This window comes from Leptonotus elevatus, chromosome 1, assembly GCF_054856555.1.
Source record: "Leptonotus elevatus isolate MCC_2025b chromosome 1, RoL_Lele_1.0, whole genome shotgun sequence".
In the NCBI taxonomy this organism is placed as follows: domain Eukaryota; kingdom Metazoa; phylum Chordata; class Actinopteri; order Syngnathiformes; family Syngnathidae; genus Leptonotus; species Leptonotus elevatus.
In genome coordinates this window covers 52,048,030-52,074,098 of record NC_141239.1, presented here as the reverse complement: position 1 = coordinate 52,074,098, position 26,069 = coordinate 52,048,030, and the positions used below count along the sequence as shown (strand labels likewise).

Sequence of the window (26,069 nt, the reverse complement as noted above, 5' to 3'; positions counted from 1 at the left end):
AAGTTAGATTTTTTTTTTTTAACAGCACTGTGATTTATAAATCCCAGAAATATTTTGTGTGCTGTGTTTTTTATGAGCCCCGCTAATATGTGAAAGATTAGCAGTTTGAAGATGATTTTTAGTTTGCAGTTTAAATAATTTTTGGGACTCTAGGAGAATTAGAGTAATATGGTTACCTCTATTTTTATGGCCCCAAAGTTATCATATATTAGTGTCTTAAGTTGTATTTGTTTATGTTTAGTTTTATAGTGTTTTGTAGCTCTTTTGTTTATCTCATAGCCTGATTTAGAGGGTTGAGTTATTTATGACGTCTTTTGAGTCATGAGGTCTCTATTTTGTCCTCCCTTTATCTTGACGTGTTTGAAAAAATCAGTGGATCTTTGTCAAATGAGGGAGTTTATGTTTAAGAATTGAACCAATGTAGACGGTTTAGAAAATTAAAATCAAACTTAAAAACGAAATTAAAAAGGTTGTGGGGTATCGGCCTACACTCCAATTGACAGGATGAGTTTGAAAATGATAAATCCACAGTTTGAAGAAATCTATCAGAGGAAATCGATCGCAAAGTAAGTCTGAAGCAAGCAAGGACAATAATGCATATTCGCCGAATGAAGGTAATTATATTATATTATATCTTTTATCTCAGAATCATATGTAAAAAATGTAATGTTTGGAGCCCAGTGTTTGCAAAAGAGTATAGATAATATGAATATATGTGAGTTTTTCCCAGCATGCCAGGATTCGGCCGGTCATGGGATTCTGGGAAGAGAATAAGATATGAAAGGCACAGTTATGCAAATTTAGAACAAATTTAGTCATGGTAAAAAATTACCTATTGAACAAAACCTATTTGAAAGATAAATATTTACAAGCTCTGTCTTATATTAATGAATGAGCGAATGTCATTCAACTCAATCAAGGGCTGGGCTCTATTTTAATGTCACAAAAATAGATCTTTTCCTGTTCCAACAACACAGGACCTACGGATCTTAATCAAATAACATTTACTAATCCCAACTAACAAAAACTATCAGGGTTTTTTCCTCCAAATAAAATTTATGTGAGTTTATGAGAAATTAAAAATGAAAAGTTTCTGCACTCAGGAGAACGGCCCCAGGGGGTTGATGAGGAGAAATTCCACAACTGGAAAGGAGACGTGCCAGGCTCGGCCATCTCATCAACTGATGCTCTCAGGTTGAAAGGAGAGACGAAATTCCACAACTGGAGCATCAATCTTATCACCTCCGACCTGGAGCCACGTCAGCTGACCCAGTGATCGTTTTGGAGCGGCCGTTCCGGAGCTGCCGTTTGAGGACATCAGTCAACGGATCAAGAGCAAGTGCCTTTTCTTGGGCAATCATTCCTTTGATCAGTCACATTTTGGGCAGAATAATCCCAGGTGACAAATCGAAGAATTTGGGTAGTCTACCCCAAATTCTTAAAGAAGAGACGAACTATTGCGACACTCTTGTCATAAAAAAAAAAGACCTTCAAAGAACTTCATCACAAGATGGCTTCAAAGAACACATATTCGTCTGCCGATACATTGCGACACTTTTTAATGAACAACATTTTATGTTAAGCCTCACATATGCTATGCTTATTTCACTAAAAATCTTTTAAATGTATCAAATTGTTTTTTAATGTCATATGATTGCTAAACTACCTCCTCTTCTGCTAAAGGGATGTTTTAAGGATAATTATTTTTATCACACAACCATTGAAAAAAAATGTTTTAATGTGTTGAGCTCTCAAGAGCTCAAATGAGGGAATGATGAGTTATTAACATTGTTTTTTAGTTTTAAATTATATTTTAGCCGTTTATAATTTAGTTAATTTAGTATGGCTGTATGAATAGACCTGTATTCTTATCTGTGTTACTTTCATGAGAAAGAGCAACGGGTCTGTCTATTCATTCCGTAATCAGAGGGAGGTTCCGGGGAAGGGAGTCAGGCTTATTATTATTGTATTCTTTTAATCTGATTTATATCCATGGGAACGGATTCTCTTGTATCCAGTTGTAACCAGGTGTGTTGTGGGCTGACCTTTTTCTGAACCCTTTTTGTGAATAAATAACGATGTGAGCTGGAGAGAGAGAGCCACATCAGAACAGAGACATCGCTTGGATGAATTTGTCAATGTGGACCAGAAGCTTCTGGTAATTAAAATCTTTGCAAAGGAACTCCTTCAACAGAATCTCACCATTCAGTTAATTGAACACGCAAAGAGTACAATACTTAATATTGTCTACTCTAACAGTATTTAATTCCCGGGTGGTGATCAGTCGGCGTGGGATCATTGCTGCTTGTCACGGTCACCACCGGAGTGCTGTCTGTCATTTTGGTTTTGTATCTTTTCAGTTTGTTGTTTAGTTAGCATTAACCAGTACCCTGGTTAGTGTTTTCTGTAAAATAAAGCACGCCAGTTTCGCACTCCTGCTGTGGTTCTCCTGCCTCCCTGCATTTTGGGTCCTCCACTTCAAACGCCGACAGACACCACGCCGCTCCGTGACCACACCGTGACAACATCAAATCAAATGTTCGGCAGTACTATCAGTGGAGCCCATCACAGCAGTGTATCAACACATCTGTATGTAGTTTTTTGCTGGCCTTTCTCTCACTGTCGCGTACAGCAAAACATGAAGGAAGTTTGCACCAGAGCATGCCCAGTCCCCGGCTAATTAGCTAGATAGCTAAGTGATAGGATGCAGCTGATCAGTGGAAACAAGGATTTATTATGTAGGCTACAACACCACTTGGTACAATAACTGACCTTTTGGCCACAATGCCGAATGGGATCCTGGTAAAAAGTAAGCCATTTAAACTCAGAAAAACGTTCAGTATGCTGCTAGCTGCCACTATACTTTCCAGTTCAATGGATACGTTTCAAAATTACTGAATGTGAGGCCTTGTAAGTGCTTTGGGCAACCACCATATGGTGTAGCTGCTAAAGCGCTATATAGGCTAAGTGTTAATTGGATTTAAAGCAATGAATACAAAGAGCCTTGACTTTTTAACTGCAACTGCGCAGCTATCAACTACCAGTTATCAACCTGTATCTTCACTTCATTATGGCGTGTTTGGGGCGAACACTCCACAGTTTCTTGGCGGTGGGGAGAGATGGGGTGGTAGAGGGTGCCGTCATACTCGTCCCCACGGACATTTAGCGTTAGCATTGCATACAACACAATTGGGATGGAAACTGAAAAAACAAGAGGCCAGTTTTGAGCACAGCCCAAACACTAGCTCAGACTCCAAGAAAACTGAAAAAAACAACAACAAAAACCCGAAGAGTTTATTTGAGTGCACGTACTCGCACGCGCACAATGCACGAGCTTGACACAGAGGCTGTAGTTACACTTTAGGCCAGAGGTGGCAGTCGCAAGTAAAAAAGTAACAAACTCCACAAAGCATCTTTAAACACTCAAAGAGCCATTTTGGCCATCTACCCAGAAAACCATTTCATTGGGAATCACGAAGCCTTTTTCGTGTTAAACGTGACGATAATGCTACATATGTCGTTTTTTCCCCTTCTTTTCTTTTCTTTTTAACTTGTACTATGTATTTTTTTTAAATCCATTTATTAACTCAATGAGCCGCTACAAAGAATGTGCAATCTTTATTTCTGTTTGCAACCTAACCATTCTGACCCCTGAAAAAAGACATTTTGAACTTTCAAATAAAATAGTCAGTGTACATTTGAATAAAAACAAGCTAAAATAAAACGGTCATTATTTAAGAAATTAAAGAGCCACATGCCGCTCTGGAGCCATGCGTTGCAGACCCCTGGACAATGACATTATATATTTTTTTTTCATAAAAGTGCAAAAGGTACAAATCAATTCAGAATTCATTCACAACATAACACAAATAGCGAATCAGGATTATCCATGCAGGTCTGAGCTGTAATGTAATTAATGTAATTGTACAAGCATTCTTTAATTAGTACAAGATAAATGAACTTGAAATGGTGTATGTGTTGTATGAGTTTGCACAGTTCTAACAATGATATCTGGCAACCATAAGCAGAAAATAGACATGGGTCTCATGCAGCAAAACAGACACATGCATGCGCAGTTGCACGCACACATGCTTACTTGACCTGAATTAAGACAACAGGGTGGCATCTCTCTGCCATAACTGGGTCCATTAGGGGCTAAAGTGCAGCTGAGCCACATGCCACTCCCCCACAAGCAGACACACAGGATTAGAGACACACAATGGAGGAGTAGGCTAATGTTAGGGGGCCTGGAGGGGATAGAATGGAGAAAACAATGGATGTACGCAACAACAACAAAAAAAGCGAAATGTTTTGACATTTGTATCAAGGTACTGTTCTTCTTCTCTTAGTGCACTATTAACAGCTGGCTAGTGAGCGATGTTGTCATGTACTTTAATTGATTGGTCTATTTTTCACGCACACAATCAATTTGCAGAGTGCACAACATCACCTCTGACTTTGATTTTTGTTAGTTTGTAACGAGTAATTTATAGCAGAGGTTTCTGATCCCAACATCCATTAAGATGTGCATCATGAATTAATGATTAGTGCTGAGTAAGACAAATCTCCACGTTGATGGCACTCCCATAACCGCTGCTGCCCCATCTGTGTGAGTCACTCCAAGTTTGAGATGTTCTCCTCCCTGCACGCAAATGGTGAGCTTTTAAATATATTGCATTTTTTGCAGAATTAAGACGTGAAAACTAGTCGTGACAGAGGAAAAGAAAGATAAATCATTTAGAAACTTAGTAGATCTGGCTGGCTGTAAAAATAATCAGATTATCATTAATAATACAAAGTTAGAATGTGACAACGTATTCTTCTAAATCACAAAAAAAGTCAGACCATACATTCAATGATATAACAAATAACGGTGCGTGAATTCAGCTGAAACAATGACATCACGTCATCTGTAAGGGCTGAAACACTCCCTGCACACCATCAGTAATCGATAGCCCTCTTCAATTATCACATGCTATTTCTTAAACATTTCACTTTCATTGAACACCTTATATATTCATGTGCATAATTCTGTAAAAAAAAAAATGCAGTTTCACATTGAAATAGGAATTCACAGGACGGCTCGGAGTGACTACTGTGCATTCCAGGCAAGTACTTAGTACTTAGTTGATCAGAAATCCATATGCAAAATCAGATCATAGATCTTGCGCGATATATCAGGAACGATCGAGGTATGCATGGTGTCTATGACTTTAAATGTTGTGTAGTGATGGTCATCTTAGTTATCAAAAAATTAATGTTCTTGCTGACTGGTCGAGATGCAATCATCATTTAAAATGTTCACCACTATGCGGGTACCATTTTTCAATCACACTAGCAGATAAATTGAGCTTCAGTATAAAGTATGCAATTGTAGTCCTATTCTCAATACTGCAACTCTATTCAGTACAATGAATATAAAGTGGGCACAGCATTCAATCACAACGCGCACTTCTAATTTTCAGATTAGTAATTTGCCAATATACAATACAGCACTCTTTTTTGGTGTTTTGCCTTTACACTTCACAAAATAAACGGATGTCTGTCTAATGTATTTTGATGTCAACAGAGGAGAAATGGCCATTAGCAACCTATCATGCTCTGACAAGATGTGAATAATGGGAGTCCCTGCACAATTTTCAACTCAGCTTGGCCATATTGTCAGAACTGATTTCCTTCCGTCTGTCGCGGCACTTTCCAGCTTCTCTTGAGGATGAAAAGTGTCACAGAGAAAATATCCCATGATCGTTGGAAAGCCATAGACACTATCAGCAGTAGTGGGCAAACTCGGTCCTCGAGGGCCGGAGTCCTGCAGGTTTTGGATGTTTCCCTGCTCCAACGCAGCTGATTCCAATCAACAGGATCGTTATCAGGCACATGCAGAGCTTGCTAATGAGCTGATCATATATCAGCTGTGTTGGGGAAGGGAAACATCCAAAACCTGCGGGGCTCCGGCCCTCGAGGACCGAGTGTGCCCACCCCTGATCTAAAGTATACATGAATTGGTGTCCACCTTATTCCTACGCCCCACGAGCCTTTGGGGACTGGAAGATGCTGCATTTTAGCCACGTGTCCCTATATTTTTGCTTACCGAGTTCTGACAAACATTATTGCCGTCAATGATCTTTGCCAAAGAGATTCCACTGAAACGCAATCCTGGCCACCATGTTTCGCACCCAAGAGTACCTTGCCAAACCACCGACCATTTGGGGAAAATGGTTAGTGTGGAGACAAAAAAAAATTCAAATGATGGAAGATATGCAGTAGTGAAATTATACTGCAGGTTATTCAAACCAAACGAATCCAAAAAAGCACATAGCACATAATAATGTATTTATTTTTATCCATCCATCCATCCATCCATCTTCTACCGCTTATCCAAGGTCGGGTCGCGGGGGCAACAGCTTTAGGAGGGAAGCCCAGACTTCCCTCTCCCCAACCCACATCAACAAGCTCTTCCGACGGGATCCAAAGGCGTTCCCAGGCCTCCCGCCGGTGGGACATCCCCGGAACACCTCTCCAGGGAGGCGTCCAGGAGGCATCCGAACCAGATGTCCGAGCTACCTCAACTGGTTCCTCTCAACGCAGAGGAGTAGCGGCTCGACACTGAGTCCCTCCTGGATGACCGAGCCTATCACCCTATCTCTAAGGGAGAGCCCGGACCCCCAGCGGAGGAAACTCATTTTGGCTGCTTGTATCCGGGATCTTGTTCTTTCGGTTCTTTCTATGGTCACGACCCGCAGTTCGTGACCATAGGTGAGGGTAGAAACGTAGATCGACTGGTAAATCGAGAGCTTTGCCTTTCTTCACCACAACGTACAGAGTCTGCATCACTACAGACGTTGCACCGCTCCCTCCTGCCCTCACTCGTGAACAAGACCCCAAGATACTTGAACTCCTCCACTTGGGGATGGATCTCATCCCCCACCCAGAGAGGGCATTCCACCCTTTTCCGACTAAGGACCATTGTCTCAGATTTGGAGGTGCTGATTTTCATCACAACCGCTTCACACTCAGCTGCGAACCGCTCCAGTGAGAGTTGAACATCACAGCTTGAAAAAGCCAACAGCACCACAACATCTGCAAAAAGCAGAGATGCAATACTGAGGCCACCAAACCGGAACCCCTCAACGCTTCGGCTGCGCCATAAAGGCTACAAACAGAATCAGTGACAAAGGGCAACCTTCACTGGAAACGAATTTGACTTACTGCTGGCAATGCAAACCAAACTCTGACATCGGTTGTACAGGGACCGAAAAACCCGTATCAGGGGGCTCGGTACCCCGTACTCCCGAAGCACCCCCCCACAGGACTCCCCGAGGGACACGGTCAAACGCCTTCTCCAAGTCCACAAAGCACATGTGGACTGGTTGGGCGAGCTCCCATGCACCTTCAAGGATCCTGCCGAGGGTGTAGAGCTGGTCAACTGTTCGACGGCCGGGACGAAAACCACACTTCTCCTCCAAAATCCGAGATTCGACTTCCCGTCGGACCCTCCTCCTCCTTCTCCTCTCTGGGCTGAGGAGTGTGATCCCTCTTTAGTTGGAACACACCCTCCTGATGGTCCACCTTCTTAAAAAAGGGGACCACCACCCCGGTATGCCAATCCAGAGGCACTGTCCCAGATGTCCACGTGATGTTGTAGAAGCGTGTCAACTACGACAGCCCCACAACATCCAGAACCTTTAGGAACTCTGGGCGGATCCACCCCTGGGGCATGTCACCGAGGAGATTTCCAACCACCTCAGTGACTTCGACCCCAGAGATAGGGGTGCCCACCTCAGAGTCCCCAGAACCTGCTTCCTCAAAGGAAGACGTGTCGGTGGAATTGAGGAGGTCTTCGAAGTATTCTCCTCACCGATTCACGAGATCCCGAGTCAAGGTCAGCAGCACCCCATCTACACTATACACAGTGCTAATGGCACACTGCTAGCCCCTCTTGAGACGCCGGAGGGTGGACCATAATTTCTTCGAAGCTGTACGGAAGTCGTTTTCCATGGCCTCACCGAACTCCTCCCATGAGTTTTTGCCTCAGCGACCGCCAAAGCTGCATTCCCTTGGCCATCCGATACTTGTCAGCTGCCTCCGGAGTCCCACAGGCCAAAAAGGCCCAATAGGACTCCTTCAGCTTGACGGCATCCCTTACCGCTGGTGACAACCAGCAGGTTCGAGGAATGCCGCCACGACAGGCACCAACCACCTTACGGCCACAGCTCCGATCACCTGCCTCAACAATGGAGGTGCGGAACATGGTCCACTCGGACTCAATGTCCCCCACCTTCCCTGGGACAAGGGAGAAGTTCTGCCGGAGGTGGGTGTTGAAACTTTCTGACGGGATTCTGCCAGACGTTCCAAGCAGAACCTCACAATACGTTTGGGTCTGCCAGGTCGGACCAGCATCTTACCCCGGTGTTGACAGCTCCGAACCTCTCTTCCCCCAAGTGTCTTAACACATGCAGCCGCAAATCCGATGACACGACTACAAAGTCGATCATTGAACTGCGGCCTAGGGTGTCCTGGTGCCAAGTGCACATATGGACACCCTTGTGTTTGAACATGGTGTTCATTATGTCAGTCTGTGGCCAGAAGTCCAATAACAAAACACCGCTCGGGCTCTGGTCGGAGGGGGGAGGGGGGGGCACCCCTAATCACGCCCCTCCAGGTCTCACTGTCACTGCCCACATGAGCGTTGAAGTCCCCTAGAGGGAGCGCTCTCCAGCACACCCTCCAAGGACTCCAGAGAGGGTGGGTATTCTGAGCTGCTGTTCGGTGCATAAGCACAAACAACAGTAAGGACCCGTCCCCCCACCCGAAGGCGGAGGGAGGATACCCCCTTGTCCACTGAGGTAAACCCCAACGTACAGGCACCTAGCCGGGGGGCAATAAGTATGCCCACACCTGCTCTCACCATGGGCAACTCCAGAGTGGAAGGGAGTCCAACCCTTTTCGAGAGGATTGGTACCAGAACCCAAGCTATGTGTGGAGGCGAGTCCAACTATATGTAGCCGGAACTTTTTGGCCTTGCACACCAGCTCAGGCTCCTTCACTGCCAGAGAGGTGACATTCCATGTCCCCAGAGCTAGCTTCAGTAGCCGGGGGTCGGACCGCCAAGGTCCCCGCCTTTGGCTGCCGCCCAGCTCACTACACACACGACCCCTTTGGCCCCTCCCACAGGTAGTGAGCGCATGGGAAGGGGGACCCACGTTGCCTTTTTGGGCTGTGCCCAGCTGGGCCCCATGAGTATAGGCCTGGCTACTAGATGCTCGCCTTCGAGCCCCGCCTCCAGGCCGGGCTCCAATGGGGGGCAAGGGAAGCCGCAATCCAAAATTTGCATTCATCATAGGGGTCTTTTTGAGCCATGCTTTGTCTGGTCCCTCACCTAGGATCTGTTCGCCATCGGTGACCCTACCAGGGGCATGAAGCCCCAGACAACATAGCTCCTAGGCTCATTGGGACACACAAACCCCTCCACCACGGTAAGGTGATGACTCACGGAGGAGGTGATGACTCATCTGCAGTGTTATGTTGAAAAAAGTACATAGTTACTTTACTGATTACTTGATTTTAAAAGTAATTTTGTTATTTTACAGGTTACTTGATTTTAATAGTAACTAAGTTCGCTTATAAATTACTTTATTAGTGACTTTAAGCAAACGGCAAATCCAAATCCCCTATTAATTTAAATAGCTGGGCTACCAGGGCTCAAAATCCCCCTCTACAACTGAACGTTGACAAGTCCAGGGTGCATTCCATCTTCACCCAAAGTCAGCCGGGATAGGGTCCACTTCACCCGTGACATTGAGGAGGATAAACTGTATAGAAAATGGAAATATGTTGTTGTTTTTTTAATGATACATTGCTATTTTCCTTTATCAAAAACAAAGAACTAAATCGATATGTCTTTGCAGTGGTAGACTATTGATACAACTTTTGCTTTGGATTTTATGTCCAAGGATGTATATCAGGCACAGATCAAGCTTTGAGTGGCCATATTAGGGCACAACTCTAGTGTGTGGCACGACACAAGCACACACGCACCGATGAAAGGCTGCTCAACTTGTCTCTGGACACTGGCTGTCTCTTTAGCTTGCTCTCTCTCTCTTTATCTCTCTGTGACAACACTCACGCAGACGCACAAAGCATCCAGCAGAGTGGAGCGCTCCCCGCACACCAGCTGGTTAAGTTGTCCTCTTCCTGTCCTTCTCCTTCATTCTTGTGCAGCTCCAGCCTCAAAAACCCAGACTGCCGACATCCCAGCGACTCTTCCACCCCCACCCCAGACTACCTCACACGGCTCGTGACCGTCTGTTTACGCCGGTGACTGCGGATTTCTCCTTTCTCCTTGCAGGGATCTTGCCAGTGGCCATCATTATCTGACATTAATCCCATTTGGACTAAATTTCACACCAGGAAATACAACCTTTGTTTTCCTTGCTTGTCCTTCCGTGGTCTCCCTTTCATTTACCTGCACCGGTCTGAGTTGAGAAGAGCAACAGCCTCCGGCGGCGCATCAGTGAGGTAACTATGCGTCTGATTCTGCTCTGTGACTAACATAAGGGGGTCTTGATTAATTTGTCACACTAGCAATTAGAAAATGACCATTCTGTGTGACATTGTGTATTTTAGATCATAAATAATAAACATGCTGTAATAAGTATTGAACAATTTAACTTTGTGCTCCTTTGTATGGTGGGAAGAATCATAGCCATTATTGCTTTTCAAGCAGGGGTGAATCAAGGACAAGTGACTCGGCTGAAGATGTGTGAACACTTTTACCTCCTGCTTGACAGTGCATGTGTATCCACCAAATGTTACATAAAACTTACATATTTCTCCACTTCCTGCCCCTCCAACTCTTTTTAGTCCTCACACAGCTCTTTTTCAAGAGATGATGCCGGGATTATTGTATAACACACGGACAGAAGTATTAGGACACTCCCTTGCAGTGTTTCCCAACCTTTTGTTTTTACATTACAAAAAATGTCTTCAAAATTGCTTGCCACAAGTGGAAGAGCATTTGATTGTTCCTCCTGTCACTATACATCGCTGGCATAGATAGATGAAGAAATATACTAAACTTATTTGTCTGATTTCTCCCGGCTAATCACCAAACAAATAGGGCAGTAAGTGTACTTTACAAATGTGAATGTGAGGCTCAATAGCTGTCTCAGAAGTGTCCAGCGATTGACGGCCTAATAGTCCAGGGTGTAGCCTGTCAATGGCCAAAAGTCAGTTGAGCTCCAGCACACCTGTGACCTTGAACATGATGACTGGTACAGAAAATGGAAAGGTGGATAAAGAAATGAACTTAAAGGATATTATACCAGTGAGTGATTGTAAAAAAAAACACTACAATAATTTCTTGGGGTTAAAATGTGTTCTTCACTTCACAATAAGGGTACACACCATCTACTTTTTTTTTTAAGTTACGCTTTGTCCAGGCTTAATAAATTGTGATTAGGAAACCATGATGATTTCTTGCTTGACAAATAGTGAGGCCACATTCTGCTCTAAAGGCTCCCTTTTGCTAATTTTTAATGGTCTTGGAAACTGCAGGAGCACTGAACTATAAATAACCGGTGGGTGTGGCTTGAACTAGCCAAATAGTAACAGGCTGTTATTTAATGATTTACAAAGACGTTGTGATGCCATTAATAACCCATTTCTAAACTATTTATAAACCTTGGGTACCCAATTTTTCATCAATCAGAGACTGGGCTTCCATAGTTGCCATTAATAAGATTATGAATACATTTTGTGGTTCCAACTTTGTGGAAATTGATTGTAAAAGACCCTTTTTTACCCTTTGAATAGGTGTGTGTGTGTGTGTGTGTGAGTGAGAAAGAGAGAGAGACAGGCACAATCCCAACATTTTACATTAATAGTATATGCAAAAAAGAACCCAACTCCGTATTTTCTCCTTTTTTTTTAAACCCATAAGAGAGGGGACAACACTAATTTGCTCACATTCCATAAAGTTTATTGATCAATCCCGATCGACTGAATCCTTTTTCCATGCTGGCACTACTCATGGTGGTGACAAGCTGTGTCGCGGCAGCAGCAGCAGTTTGTGAATATTGTGCAGCAGCATCAGTATCATTTACAGTATGTCAGATTAACAGCAAAGGAGCCTCTTCATTCTCAATCTCCACTCTCAGCAGGTCTGAGGAGCTCTGCCTGTTCTTTTCTATTTTTAGTCTGTATTTACAATGCAGTAGCTATAGAAGCAAGACCAGTCTTTTCACTCCGTTTCTTTCCTTTTAGTCACTCTATGCCTCATTTTCCTTTTTTTGCCTTAACACTCTTTCATTCACTCTCACCCATCACATTCACTATAGGTTCACTGCTTAGAGCACTAGAGCCCCTTTCCTTTCTACCACCATTAAAGTCAGTGTGATTTGACACATTAAGTACTTAAAGACAGCTGTGCACGCGCACATGCATGTATTCAGTATAATAGTGTGTTGTGGATGGGAAGACAGCAGAATAGAAAGGGGGCAAAGGTTAATCTCTGGATGCTTTTAACCCAAATCACTATGTGACCTACATACCCTCAATAAAATAACCGGCCTGCATTCCCTTGCCACACCCCCATGATATACTGTATTTACAAAGATATATAGGATTTAACGAGCTGATCTGCAATAGCTCTACATATAAAACACTAAACGCCTGGACATTCAAGGAGACAAAATGAATGCATTTCTGAGTGCAGGTTTTGTTACCATGACAACTAGGGGGTGGAGCTAAGGGGTGGGTAGTTTAGCACAAACTGTGATGTTCGCGTGAGCCCCCATATAGAAAGTGCTCATGAAGTCCGCACTTACGTTAAAATACAGCGGCTATCTAGAAAATCTTTACAATATACAAGCCAATTTAATAGTGAAAATGAATCACAGTCCGCTAATGGCCAATGTTCTGTAGTTTGGACACTCTTACTGTAGATAACACAAGATGCCTTTAAAACACTGTTTTAGTGAGTTGACTAAAGCTGTGATGGAACATGGTCACATACAACAACATTACTGGTGTATACAATCAACTACAACTTAATGTCAAACATCATGTGGTCTTCAGTACAAAGTCATTAAGAGGAGTGTATAATAGTTCAGTTCACAGAAATATACCATACTGTACCGTACCGTACCAATTCTCACCTGACTGTAGGTAAAATAAATTACATAATCTACATGCAAATCTTTTGGGTTATGCTGTCATAATTAAGTAAATGTGGGAACCTCTTTAGTTGGCTTACTTAGGGGAAAAAACAACAACTCCATAATATAACACATTTGTTGGCCATATCACTGGTGTTGCACTGAGCAGGAACGTGTTACTTCCACTGATTTTAACAGTAGCAACTTCCGGTCTGTGCAACAATAAAGATGAGGGGGGAAATACTTCTGTGGATAAAAGATTTAACACTTTGAAAGGACTAAAAATAGACAAGGAGCCTTGGGTGAGTAGGCAACTGTGGAGGACAGCAGGAGTCAGAAAAACAGCTATAATGAAGCAGTAAAAGTGTTAAGAATATGAGAATGCTGCTAAGGGAAACTGTCAACCTCAAGAAACTGCACTATTTTAATCTCATAATACGCAGTGTGACAAGACAATGACATTCACAATATATTTGTTTACATCAGAGCATGTAATGTAAGCATGTGCAGATACTTATCAAGCCGAAGCCGAGATGTAGACGATAGCTTTTAGATAACACACCAAGCCTAAATATGCATTCACAGCAGACTACCAATTTGCCTGGTGCCTGGGTGTGAGCCCAAACGTGCAAAATTGTGAGTACCTTCATCCAGAACATTGAGAAGGTCACGCCGATTCCTGAACGGGTGAGTGTAGTGCTCACAAAAACACTTGTTCAGATGAGATGAGATGCACTTACAATTCTAAACTCCACATAACAGTTATTTCAAAATGAATTATGAAAAGATCTTAAATTATAACACTTTAGAACATGTTGTAAAAATGGATTGGATGGCTGACAACATTGATGGTATCATTATAGTTCCCATGAACCTATTTTCAACATGTAAACATTGTGTATTGTTATAGAAAGTGGAAGTTAAGCCATTTTGTCACTTTTGTTTGGATAATGTTAGTAAATCTAATTAGACTATACTAAGCCAAACTGAACTGGGGCAGTGGAAAGTGGGAAATCTTGTTTTATAAGAGCAGAAATTTGATTTGTGGCTTGTCACATTTTTGTTTCTAGCAATTGATTTGATAGTTGGCAGAAAACATCCTGGTCAATGGTTCAGGCTGCTACAAAAGGACATAATTAAGACTGCACTGTTCTAGTCACTCAATAAAATGTGATAAGAAATTCCTTGATCAGCAACCAAAGTTAATGGATTCTCCCTCGGCCATTTTGCAGCCAAGTTAAATGGAAGTTAGTCATATGTTATCCTGCTCATTACCAATACAGTAACTTTACACCCTTGTGCTGAGCTTTGGCTAAGAGATAGCAGCAACCACCTGAATCGATTCAAGGTGCAATGATTGGAACAGATCAAACACAAGTATAATTGAACCTTCTAACAAGGCAGAGCCATACTGATGATAACCAACCTAAGTTGCTTGAGCTGGCTAAGGTCAGTTTTTGTAATGCAACTGGCCAGCACATCCAGGGCTCTATATTTGTGCCCACCGCCAGTTTAGTGCAAACTCAGCGTAGTCTAACTGTACGCATGGGCATGTTTTTCTTTGTTTTGGAATTTTCGCATGCAGTTAGAAACAGCCAATTTGCACCGTTGAAGACATGAACATTTGCCAATCGAAGCAACTCAGCTCATTCCCTTTAAATGTGTCATGTGAGACGCAGTCCTTGACATGGCAGAAACACAAACTGATTTGCAAGAGTCCATGCAAGACTGCAATCAGACCTACACGAGTGGATGATGTAAAGTCAAAAGTTAAGATGTGACTATTTTTATGCTCATACGTACGTGTGCAGGCTATGAATATCTATAATTATCTTCACTGCTCTTTTTGATAATGACTGATTCGCCATTTTCAAGGATTTTATTCACAAGTATGCTTTTAGTGCGTCTCCCACAACATTAACATCACCACATTTCTCTTTCATCCAAAATTTGCATTCTTCCTTGGAAAAGACCGCTACAGAAACGGTGAATGAGAGAGCACTTGAACAAGGTTAATTAGAGGAGGAACAAATAACAACAAGGCAGATAATTAGACGCTGGCACAGAATACCTTCATTAGTTCACTATGAGCTAATCTAATGAGATCCGGTGCACAATATACTGTATGTTAGAATTTCTGCCTTTAGGAAATGAGTGTGTCTGAGAGTAAGAAAGAGTGTGTGATGTTAGGGTGAGTGCTAAAGTAGATGGATTGAGCAGACAAGCAGAGGTGAAAGTGAAGAGATGAAGGGAAGGGAAATGGGGATGAAGAGATGGCAAATTATAGAGCTGGAAAGAGGCAAACATCCTCCTGTCGTCTCTGGAGGACTCTGGAGGCTGAAACTGGATCTCAGGCAGGGACTGGCCATTGCCCTCCCACTCCGTCTTTTTTACTGGTTAGAGACATGTGTTGTATAATGATGTGCCTCAAACTCACAAAAAGACACACAAATACACACACTGCAGTCTATTCTTGTCTTTCCTGTTGAGTCACATCATATAAGTAGTGTTCTTCATATAGAACCAACATGTTGAAATAATAGCACTTAACAGGTTATTACAGTTTTTCTCCATAGGTTTGGCACATTTCTTGAAACTGAAATTATATTTTCAAAACTGCAACCTCATTTGGCCAAACAGCTTTTCATTAGCAAAAGCATATATCTATCCCAAAACTGGTCACACATGCTTCAATCCAAGTTCCTTTCCCAAACAAAGAGCCGGTACTGCCACAACTGCAAAGATCCTTCTCAAGTGCTTATGCCAAAAATAACTTGGATGATTTTGCACAACACCATGGATCATCTGCAAAAAGCTCATATCTCTCCCAAAACAGCTTACGTATGTGTCAAAATCACATTTCTATGGCATACAAGTAGTCAGTGCCCCCACAATGCATAATCCCTTTGGCATTGTGTGAGCACTGAAAGTCAAAATGATTAGATGTTTTGTCACAACAGCAGAGGTGCCGCTAACAAAATACAATTATATATAAAACTGAGGGGAAAAAAGGATTTTACATGGCAGGTTTCAAAGTTTGCAGTTCGACATACTCCACTCACTGTCAACGAAATTGCAACGGTTTTTATTCACACAAAGCTACTTACATATTAGAGTGCAACAAAGGAAAGTGTAAGTCGAATTCTGTGTATTTATGACAAACTAAAAACTAATAACTAAAATTATATCTAGCGTAAAGCGTAAATGAAGAACCAACTGCTGTAACACTTTCACTAGTCACTATTGTCACCTTCCCCCTCTTGGCCATCATCCTCATTCTCTTGGCCGTCCATACGCTGCTCTCTGTTTGGCTAAAGGTTTTCATCCACGTCGCAGCGGATATTTTCCCTTGCAATGCAGCGTGGAAAAAATGTGTGTGTGTGTGAATGTCTCGACCATTCTCTACACTGTGATGTCCTCAAATGCAGCATCCATTGCTTGAAGTAAGGTCAACTGGTCTTGAGTCCGATGTTCATACACTCTCTACCTCCAAGCAGAAAAAAACCGGAATGAGTATGGTGGTAGTAGCTCAATGAGCATCCTTGGATGGGATACATATATATATTTTATGCTTGACTTGCACATTTCTTGAAACGAAGATGACATTTTCAAAATACCATGGACAAATCCCAAAACTATCTTACAATTGGTCTCAACTGAATGGCATTCCTCATTGCTTTCATCAAATTGCCAATGTCTTAGTACATGTCTCAATTGCCTCAGTGGATCTGTGCAAATGGTTGTGTATATTTAGCCTACAGTTAGCGCAATGTGCCCACATTTAGCACATTTTCCAAATGGATAGATCTTGCTGATCAAACTGAATTAGTTGTTTTTCAGTCTAATGGCTATCCTCTTCAAAACATGTCAGCAGGATTTCAGTGTGTAAGTCATAATATGCAAAATCATCTGTTCAATTGTCAAAATTTGTCCAGCATATCGCAGGGGATCATGCAGGATAGTGGATGGTTGAGACATTCACACCGTTTTTTTCCCTCGCTGCATTGCAAGGGAAAATATCGGCTGCGATGTGGATGAAAACCTTTGGCCAAACAAAGAGCAGCGTATGGATGGTCAAGAGGGAAGGTGACGATCGTGACTACACAGTAAATTCTGTAGAGTAAATTTGGCTCTATTTAGAGTAAATTCGACTCTATTTTGAGTGGGACCAAATAGAGAGTTTTAGAGTAATATTTACACTTGGAAGAGAGTAAAATAAAGAATTGACACACACAAAAAAAGCCACTGAAGGGTTGAGGAACCTTCAGGTTGGGAAACGGCCGCAGAACCACCTGAGCTATGCCACTTCCACTGTTTGCTTACCCCCAAGATATTTTTGGTCTTGCAGTTATGAAGATTCCAGCTGAGACGATATACTTACTACAGTAACACACAGCAGGACCTTTGTTGCTCAGGGCGTCGATTGGCTGTCTCCCAAGCTGAAGGTTGTGAGTTCGTTCCTCAACCCTTGAGTGACTTTTACTTATTTATTTTTCACTTCTATATTTTACACTCTTCCAAGTGTAAATATTCCTCTAAAACTGAGTCTATTTGGTCACACTCTAAATAGAGTCAAATTTACTCAACATAATATATTGTGTAGTGAAAGTTACAGTAGTTCATTTACGCTGTGCGCTAGGTATAATGTTAATTATTAGTTTTTTCATGAATATACAGATTTCTGCTTTTTTGTTGTTGCACTCTAATGTGTAAGTAACACTGTGTCAATAAAAAGTGTTGACATTTCCTTGACTGTGAGTGGAGTATGTCAAACCGCAAACTTTGAAAACTGCTCTTGTAAAATCCCCCCCGCCTCCTCTCAGTTTTATATATAATTGTATTTTGTTAGCGGCACCTCTGCTGTTGTGACAAAACATCTAATGATTTTGACCTGCAGTGCTCACAGAATGCCAAAGGAACGATGCATTTTGAGGGCACTGACTACGTATGACATAGAAATTTGATTTTGACACATAGGTAAACTGTTTTGGGAGAGATATGAGCTTTTGCAGATGATCCATGGTGTTGTGCAAAATCATCAAAGTTATTTTTGGCAAAAGCACTAAGTGAAGGCAGATGAGCCAAAGCAATTGAGAAGGATCTTTGCAGTTGTGACAGTACCGACTCTTTGTTTGGGAAAGGAACTTGGAGTGAAGCTTGTGTGACCAGTTTTGAGATAGATATGTGCTTTTGCTAATGAACTGACTGGTTGTGCACAAATGTAAGTCTACTTGGCCAAATGAGCTTGCAGTTTTGAAAATGTCATCTCAGTTTCAAGAAATGTGCCAAACCTATGGAGAAAAACTGTAACTGCTGTTTTTAATGTCAGAGTTTTGGCTTCATAACCAGATGAAATGAGCAATCCTCCAGTGACTGTAAGAAGATAAATCATTATTTGCAGTTATCATGAATTGTTAGTGATTCTGTAGAAATCTCTAAGCTTTTGATCTGTATTCCCAAATGTTGAAGAAGTAGCACAATTTCACACAAGGGACACTAGATGGATGGATGGATGGATGGATGGATGGATGGATAGATACATAGATAGATAGATAGATAGATAGATAGATAGATAGATAGATAGATAGATAGATAGATAGATAGATAGATAGATAGATAGATAGATAGATAGATAGATAGATAGATAGATAGATAGATAGATAGATAGATAGATAGATAGAGAGAGATAGAGAGATAGGTAGATAGGTAGATAGATAGCTCATGTCTTCAAGTCATGGGTAATCAATCAAGAGACCCAACAGACCACAATATAGAAACGTGCATTCTAATTGTATATACGGTACCTATGGGTAAATTATTTTGTTTTGGAAACGACTGTTCAAATACCCCGTACAAATTGGCTCTTGCTTGGCATGTTTGTCCCCCACCTTTAATATGGAAAAGCATTATATTGGAATGAAATTGGCACAGAAGATTTATTTTGACATTTAGTTTAGCAGATGTGTAGGCCATCTTCTTCTTCCTATGAGATATTCTGATATAAATTCAGATTCTCCGACATCTCTACTGTCTGTCCAACTTGCCTTTGTAGCTGCTGAGTACAGGAGTGTTAAGTGGGTTATCCACTTCTGTCTGAGGTTATTTATGCGCAATAAATTTGACAGCCTCTATTTTCTTCCTCCTTAGATAGACAACAACACACACAGCATCAAATCACGCATATTCCTTGGTGCACTCTCTGCATTTGAAGTGGTTGTCTGTGCCTACATTTATACACTTGTATTTCCTGTATACAGATAGACACGTTGTAAATCAGACTGCAGTCATGGATGAGATGGACCTGCCCCAGATGAAGAAGGAGGTGGAGAGCCTCAAGTACCAGCTGGCTTTCAAAAGAGAGAAGTCCTCCAAAACAGTGACAGAGTGAGTATCACAATAAACCACATGGTCTTTATTAAGAGATGAGGTTTATGCCATGGTCATGCTATTACAGATGTTCAACATCCGCCTTATAATTGGAGTTTGAGTGTGTGAACATTTAACCTATTGTCATATCACATAATGAACATTAAATGTAAATCTCACCTCTCAAACATTCCATTATTGATATTAAAAGGTTAATTTGGAACACAGATGGACTGATTTCTCAGGGGTAATAAGAAAGATAATGTGGACCGGAAGCTGTTATGTGAGATGCTGCATCCAAGGTCAAGGATGAACTGGCAATGTCAGTTTATCAGGAGTTCATGCAGCAGGATGATCAAGAGTTCTTCAAGTTTGGCATTGAATATATAATACGATTACACCTTTAAAAAGACATGTTCAAACACGCTATAATCGTTTCTATGATACTGTATACAGAATGTATGTATGTATGTATGTATGTATGTATGTGTACTGTTTACAGTACATATACTTGGTGGACTTTTTCTTTTTTTTAATCCTGGAACAGAATGCTTATAATTGAATGCGTTGAGGAATATTATTGCTCCTCTTGTTAAGGTATAATAAGCATTTACAAAAAAGATTGAACATATTAAACATTACATTAGGTGAAACCCAAACTCCAATGAGGTGAACAGGCTAATTAGGAATGAATGGGTGCCATAATTAAGCATAAAAGGACCTTCCCTGAAAAGTCATTCATAAGCAAAAATCTTTGTGTTCTATTTTTATTTATATTTAACACAACATCCCAACTTCTTTGTAATTGCCGTTATACATCACCTTTCCTTATAATAACACTCAATAAGCATTTGGGAACTGAGGACACCATTTTTAAAAAACTTTATACGTGGAATTCTTTCTCATTCTTGTTTGATGGACAATTTCAGTCCTGTATCTCCGCTGTTGTATTTTACACTTCATAATGCGCCACACATTTTGAATGGGAGACCGGTCTGGACTGCTGGCAGGCCAGTTTACTACCCGTGCTCTTTCACTGTGAAGCCACACTGTTTTATACATGCAGAGTGTGGCTTGGCATTTGCCTTTCTGAAATAAGCAGGGATGTCCCTGAAAAAGATGTTGCCTTGATGGCAGGGTACGTTTCTCTAAAACCTTTCAGCACTAATGGTGCCTTCACAGATGTCCAAGGTACACATGCCATGGGCACTAAGACACCCAATAACAGATGCGGGCTTTTAAACATTGCTCGGATAATTTTATCTGAATGATCCTTTTCCACTTTAACCTCCTAGAGAACAAGACATCCATTATTTACCAAAATAGTTTGTATTGTGGGCTCGTCAGACCACAACTCACTTATCCACTTTGCGTCAATCCATCTCAGATGAGCTCGAGCCCAGAGAAGCCAGCAGCTTTTCTAGGTGTTGTTGATATATGGCTTTCGCTTCGCATGGTAGAATTTGAACTTGTATTTGAAGATGTTGGGACGAACTGGGTTAAGTAACAATTCGTTACTGAAGTGTTCCTTACTTGATGCAGCTGTTTTTTAATGGAGTGCCACCTGAGGGATCGAAGGTCATGGGCATTAAATTTTGGTTTTCGGCCTTGCCGCTTACATGCAGAGGTTTCCCCAGATTTTCTGAATCTTTTGATGATACAGTATTATAAGCCGTAGATGATGAAATCCCTGATCCGGATGATGATAAACGTTGTTCGTTAGACTATTTGCTCACACAGTTGTTTGCTTGTGAACAACTGAGCCTTTTGGGGATGCTCCTTGTACAAAAAAAAAACAATCATGGCACCCACCTGTTTCCTACTCACCTGTTCACCTTTGGAATATTCCAAGCAGATGTTTTTTAAGCATTCTTCACCTTTCTCAGTCTGTTGTTGCCCCTGTCCCAGTTTTTGTTTTGTTTTTTTTGGAACATGTTGCAGGCATCAAATTCAAAATGAGTGAATATTTTGCACACACATACACAAAAGTTCATCAGTTTATACATTACATATCTTGTCTTTGTTGCATATTCAGTTAATTATAAGTTTAAAAAGATTTTTAAATCATTGTATTCTACTCGTATTTTTGTTTTACACAACATCCCAAATTCATTGGAATTGGGGTTTGTAAAATGTGTCCAACTACAGTTGGACATGGTTGCATACAAAATTGACATCTGCTGTAGTTGTGTGGCATCCTTGCTTTGCTACCATAAATGGAAAGGATGGAAAGTCCATAGAAGATTTATTGTGGTAATAAAGTTGCTGTGGAATTCAGAACATGTTTCTGTCTCTCTCTAAAGTTTGGTGAAGTGGATAGAAGACGGCGTCCCGGAGGATCCCTTTCTGAACCCAGAGCTCATGAAGAACAACCCATGGGTGGAGAAGGGAAAATGCATCCTTCTGTAGAACGCACCCAGCTTATCATTCCCTTCCAAGTTGACCCGCAACACAGACCCCAGGACTCTGCCTCACCACCTCTCACCATGAATGTATAACAGTCTCGAGCGCACACACACACACTGACAAGGCCACACAAACACACACTGACACACACTTTTGCCTGAATGCCACACTTTTCACTGCAAGTTCATTCTTGCCACGTAAATGCATTATCGTTAGTCGAACAAGATCCATAACCTTACTAGATGTCTCTATATACGACAGCCTACTTATGCAGCTGCAAGGCACAATGTTTCATTCTGTTTTTGGCAATTAACATCTGTACACGCTTTTCTTTTCTCGTATATTTGATGAGCTAATACACTCTATTAAGCTTTTCTTTTCATTGAGTGATACAGTTTGAATGACACGCTGCTGACTTGTTACTAACTGAAACTAACTTTTTATACTCAAATGTAAACAGATTCTTTAATTTGGTGGCTGACATGATGCCTTAAAGTTGCAAATCATCGTCATTATTTGCATCAGTGCTGATGATGGCTAACAGAAATGAATAATTATTGTGATCCCCTAAGTTGCTTATTACAACATGTAAAAATTCATGAAGATTGTAGTGGGGAGTGTCTAGTCTACTCCTTTCGGTACATTTTGAGACATTTCATTCACATGCTTTTCATCAACTTTCAGCACTTCTAGTACAGTGTAAGTCCTTTCTACAAACACGATTGTGTCTGTATGACTAACTGTATGCAATGGGTTGTTCCATACTAAATCAACGCATGGGTTTAATCAAGCAGACTGTGGTTTACATGAAATTTAGTTTATGGCACAAGACTAAATCTAAAATTTTAGGTCAATCGAAGCAGGGGTTTGGGAGCTACGGCCTCCCTAATGTTGACATTTTTGCCAAAAAGGGGCTGCAATCAGATATTCATGGTAGACATGGATACTTTGACTTGTTATTGCTGCTGAACAAAAGTACACATATGAAACTTTTATATATTTTAGAGAACATTCATTCATTTCATGAACATTTTTGTTAAGGTCACGTGATCCACAATGTCAATTTCAAGGTCAAAGTATAGGTCAAAAGGTCAAGTTATCAATCTTCTAAATGATTGCAGATGGATTGGAATCATTATTGATGCTGTTTAGTGAAGATTGTCCCAGTAGTTCCTTTAATATAACTGTTCAAAGAAAGGAGGCCACACCACTTTTTGCCAATAATGTCAATATTTAGTGTTGTGCCATCACTATGAACAAGTACACAGAGTTTCATAAAATATCTAAGTCTGCATGGTTAAACGCAAAGTATGATTAAGCATGGAACTACCCTATTGTTAACTATATCCCAAACTAGGATATAAGTGTGCTACTCACCAATACCACAAATTTCACGGGCACATTATTTGACTGTTCCAGATGAATACCTACATAACAATTGGCAATTTAAATAATTTGTCATATGGACCACACAATATCTTGAGGCAGAAGTTGTTTGCAACTTTACTGCTGGTTCCCAACAGATTTTGCTTACACAAAAAACAACGATTTTAAAGTTGAATACTTGTCCACTCTTCTTTACTTCTGTGCGTATGGTCCATAATTGAAAATGGCATGTAGAGAGTGTTGAACTTGTAAAGTATTTGAGCAACCCAGAATATATACAATATCCCACAAGACTAAATTCACTGCCTGGAATAGTGACCAAACAACCAAAGCCTTTTCCCATAGCAGGAATGAACAAATGTTTACCGTGACAGCAAAAGTAGACACGTTTACAGCTTTGACAGTTATCATCCCGCTGTAGTTCTGACTTCACATAACATTTAAAGCATGATTTTCCTATTTAACATTATAACGCATGTTGTTGTTCTATTAGTTCAGAGTGTGTGTTTATTGTTGCTCTGGGTCTCTCTCCAGGGGTTAAATGCTCCATCCGCTCCTCCCTACCGTCCCAATGGACAACACAAACACACAGTCAGTATACAAACACTCTCTTGACAGCCATGTACAGCCAGATCCCTTTAACTTATTAATCTATTCATGTTTTTTTTTGGCTCTATTTATTTTATTTATTTATTTATTTATGAGAACTTTATCCTGTGATGAATGCTGCCACGTTCTTGTTTGATTTCCTCTGTGTCCATCTTCCCATCTCCAACTTGAAAAGAAAACTTCCCACGGTGCAACACCTTTTCAGATCTACTACTGCCTTTGACACAATTTCCTTAAAAGAATGTAAAATTTTGGCATGAGGTTTTTACATTTCCATTGACCTCAGTATGGGTGTGTGTGCGCGCATGTGTGTTTAATTGTGGGGTATGTGTGCATAGACATCAGACAAAAACACACCCACACACGCAGCTGAGCTTGGTGTGATGAAGGAGAGGGACAAGGACGACATGGGACCCTCACGTCATTTCAGTACTGCAATGGCTCTCACTATAATCGCTTTTTCTCGATGACCCAGATCCCTAAAGGCTGTTCTGTAATTGGGTGACTTTTGTACAACGAATTAATTGCAACTATTTAATTGAAAGTAGTCCATGATGTGCTAATTAATTCATTTTGCCAACTAATCAAGCACCTACTGTATTGTAAATGTTAAAATAAAAAGAACCTCATGCTTCTTGCAGAACATGCAAAAATGGAACACCTTACCAAAAAGATACTGGTCATATTTATTAAATTGTGTGTCTAAAATAAAGGCAAATGAGAAAAAAAATCTGTACCTACATTGTGTGGCTAAAATAAAGGCAAATGAAGAAGAAAATCCTAAACCTCCAAACATATTTTACTGAGTGGTAATAACAGAAGATGAATACAAGAAGAAGGAGAATTTGATTTGTTTTTAATTTAATGTCTTTGTTAGTTTAGTTGCTGAAAACGTATCTAGTCTAGCTCTACGATTTGATGTAACGTGTGACCCCCCCCCCCCCCCCCCCCTCACTGCATGAGCAAGTGGCTTCCACTGTACAAAACCTCTGAGCTTCATGTGTAGCTTTTCCAGGGACCCAAGTGAAATTTGATGTTTGGTCTCTTATCCAACATTTGAATTGAACAAACTTGTACGCCACCGCTGGAAAACAGCAAATGCTTTTTGCTTGAGATGCACATGAATTAACCTGCCCCTTGTTTTAAGTTTCTTCTGTATGACTAATGTAACTTTTTTGGGGTTTATTTTCATATATTCAGAACGTCTGTGTGTATATGTTACTTTTATTATAATGTCAGCATAAACTTTTGTCTAACTAGCTAGTCACATATTCCTTGAGAGTGCTTTGGAGTTCCAATTATGCATCAGATTAAGTCCAAGTGTAAAGATGACAAGCAATAAATTCAAGATATTTTTTTTTTATTGAATTTTTTGCAAAAAAGTTTATCTTATGAAATAAAGTAGAAGATTTTGAGAGAGGTTTGTTGTTTTTTGCGTGCTTTATTTTCACAGCTGAATATGGCAGCCTGGTTTCATGAGCAAAGGGGAGCCAGCAACATTCTCATACTAGATCAGTAAAGAAGAAACAAGTTAGTACCGGCGCCACAATGACTCAAGAATATCTCTCTCTAAAAAAAACTCAGTATTTATTTAATTCATTTAATTTCATTCCTATGGATTTATCCACGTCTTGAAGCCATGAGGCAAAATAGAGGGTGCCACTTAACTTCAACCAGCCGAGGCACTCGATTCCATTTCATCATTTGCAATTTAAAGAACACTAATTTGGGTAAGAGGTAGGCATGCAACTAAAGACAAATTAGAGTGTTGAATGATATAAACATGCATGTTGGAATGTAGGAGGAAGCATGAGTATGCAGAGAAAGTCCACAGAAACATGCAAATTTACACCGGAAGGCAGGAGACCGGATTTGAATCCACAACCTTAGAAATGTTATGTGATGTGCTAACTACTTGGGCACCTCAATTTAGATTGCATTTCAGGTTTTTCAAGATGGGGCTAACTGATTTTGGAGTTTGTCCATCTTTCTGAATTGGACCATGTTCAGACAAATGGCAGTGAAAGGCAATAATGTCTCCTTCTTCCTCTTCACTGCTTCTTATTGCTCATGAATAATTAAGTCAGGTGGTGGAGGGTTGTGTTATTTTTTTTCACCAACTACCTACCTACTAAATTAGTCATG

The 26,069-nt window shown here is 40.9% G+C and overlaps 1 protein-coding gene across 1 annotated transcript; it reads left to right on the top strand.

Annotated features, from left to right (window-relative positions):
- The first annotated feature begins 10,073 nt into the window (after nt 1-10,073).
- On the top strand, nt 10,074-25,344 carry gng13b (guanine nucleotide binding protein (G protein), gamma 13b). Its single transcript, XM_086068936.1, has 3 exons — nt 10,074-10,518; nt 19,415-19,541; nt 21,827-25,344. The coding sequence occupies exons 2-3, from the start codon at nt 19,444-19,446 to the stop codon at nt 21,930-21,932; spliced, it is 204 nt and encodes a 67-aa protein (XP_085925062.1). The 5' UTR covers nt 10,074-10,518; nt 19,415-19,443; the 3' UTR covers nt 21,933-25,344.
- Nucleotides 25,345-26,069: the final 725 nt, after the last annotated feature.

Excerpts from the sequence above, each read along its gene's own strand:
- gng13b (XM_086068936.1), top strand. The coding sequence starts at position 19,444 with ATGGATGAGATGGACCTGCCCCAGATGAAGAAGGAGGTGGAGAGCCTC. Across the intron at positions 19,542-21,826 it reads TCCTCCAAAACAGTGACAGA|TTTGGTGAAGTGGATAGAAG; the intron begins GTGAGTATCACA and ends CTCTCTCTAAAG.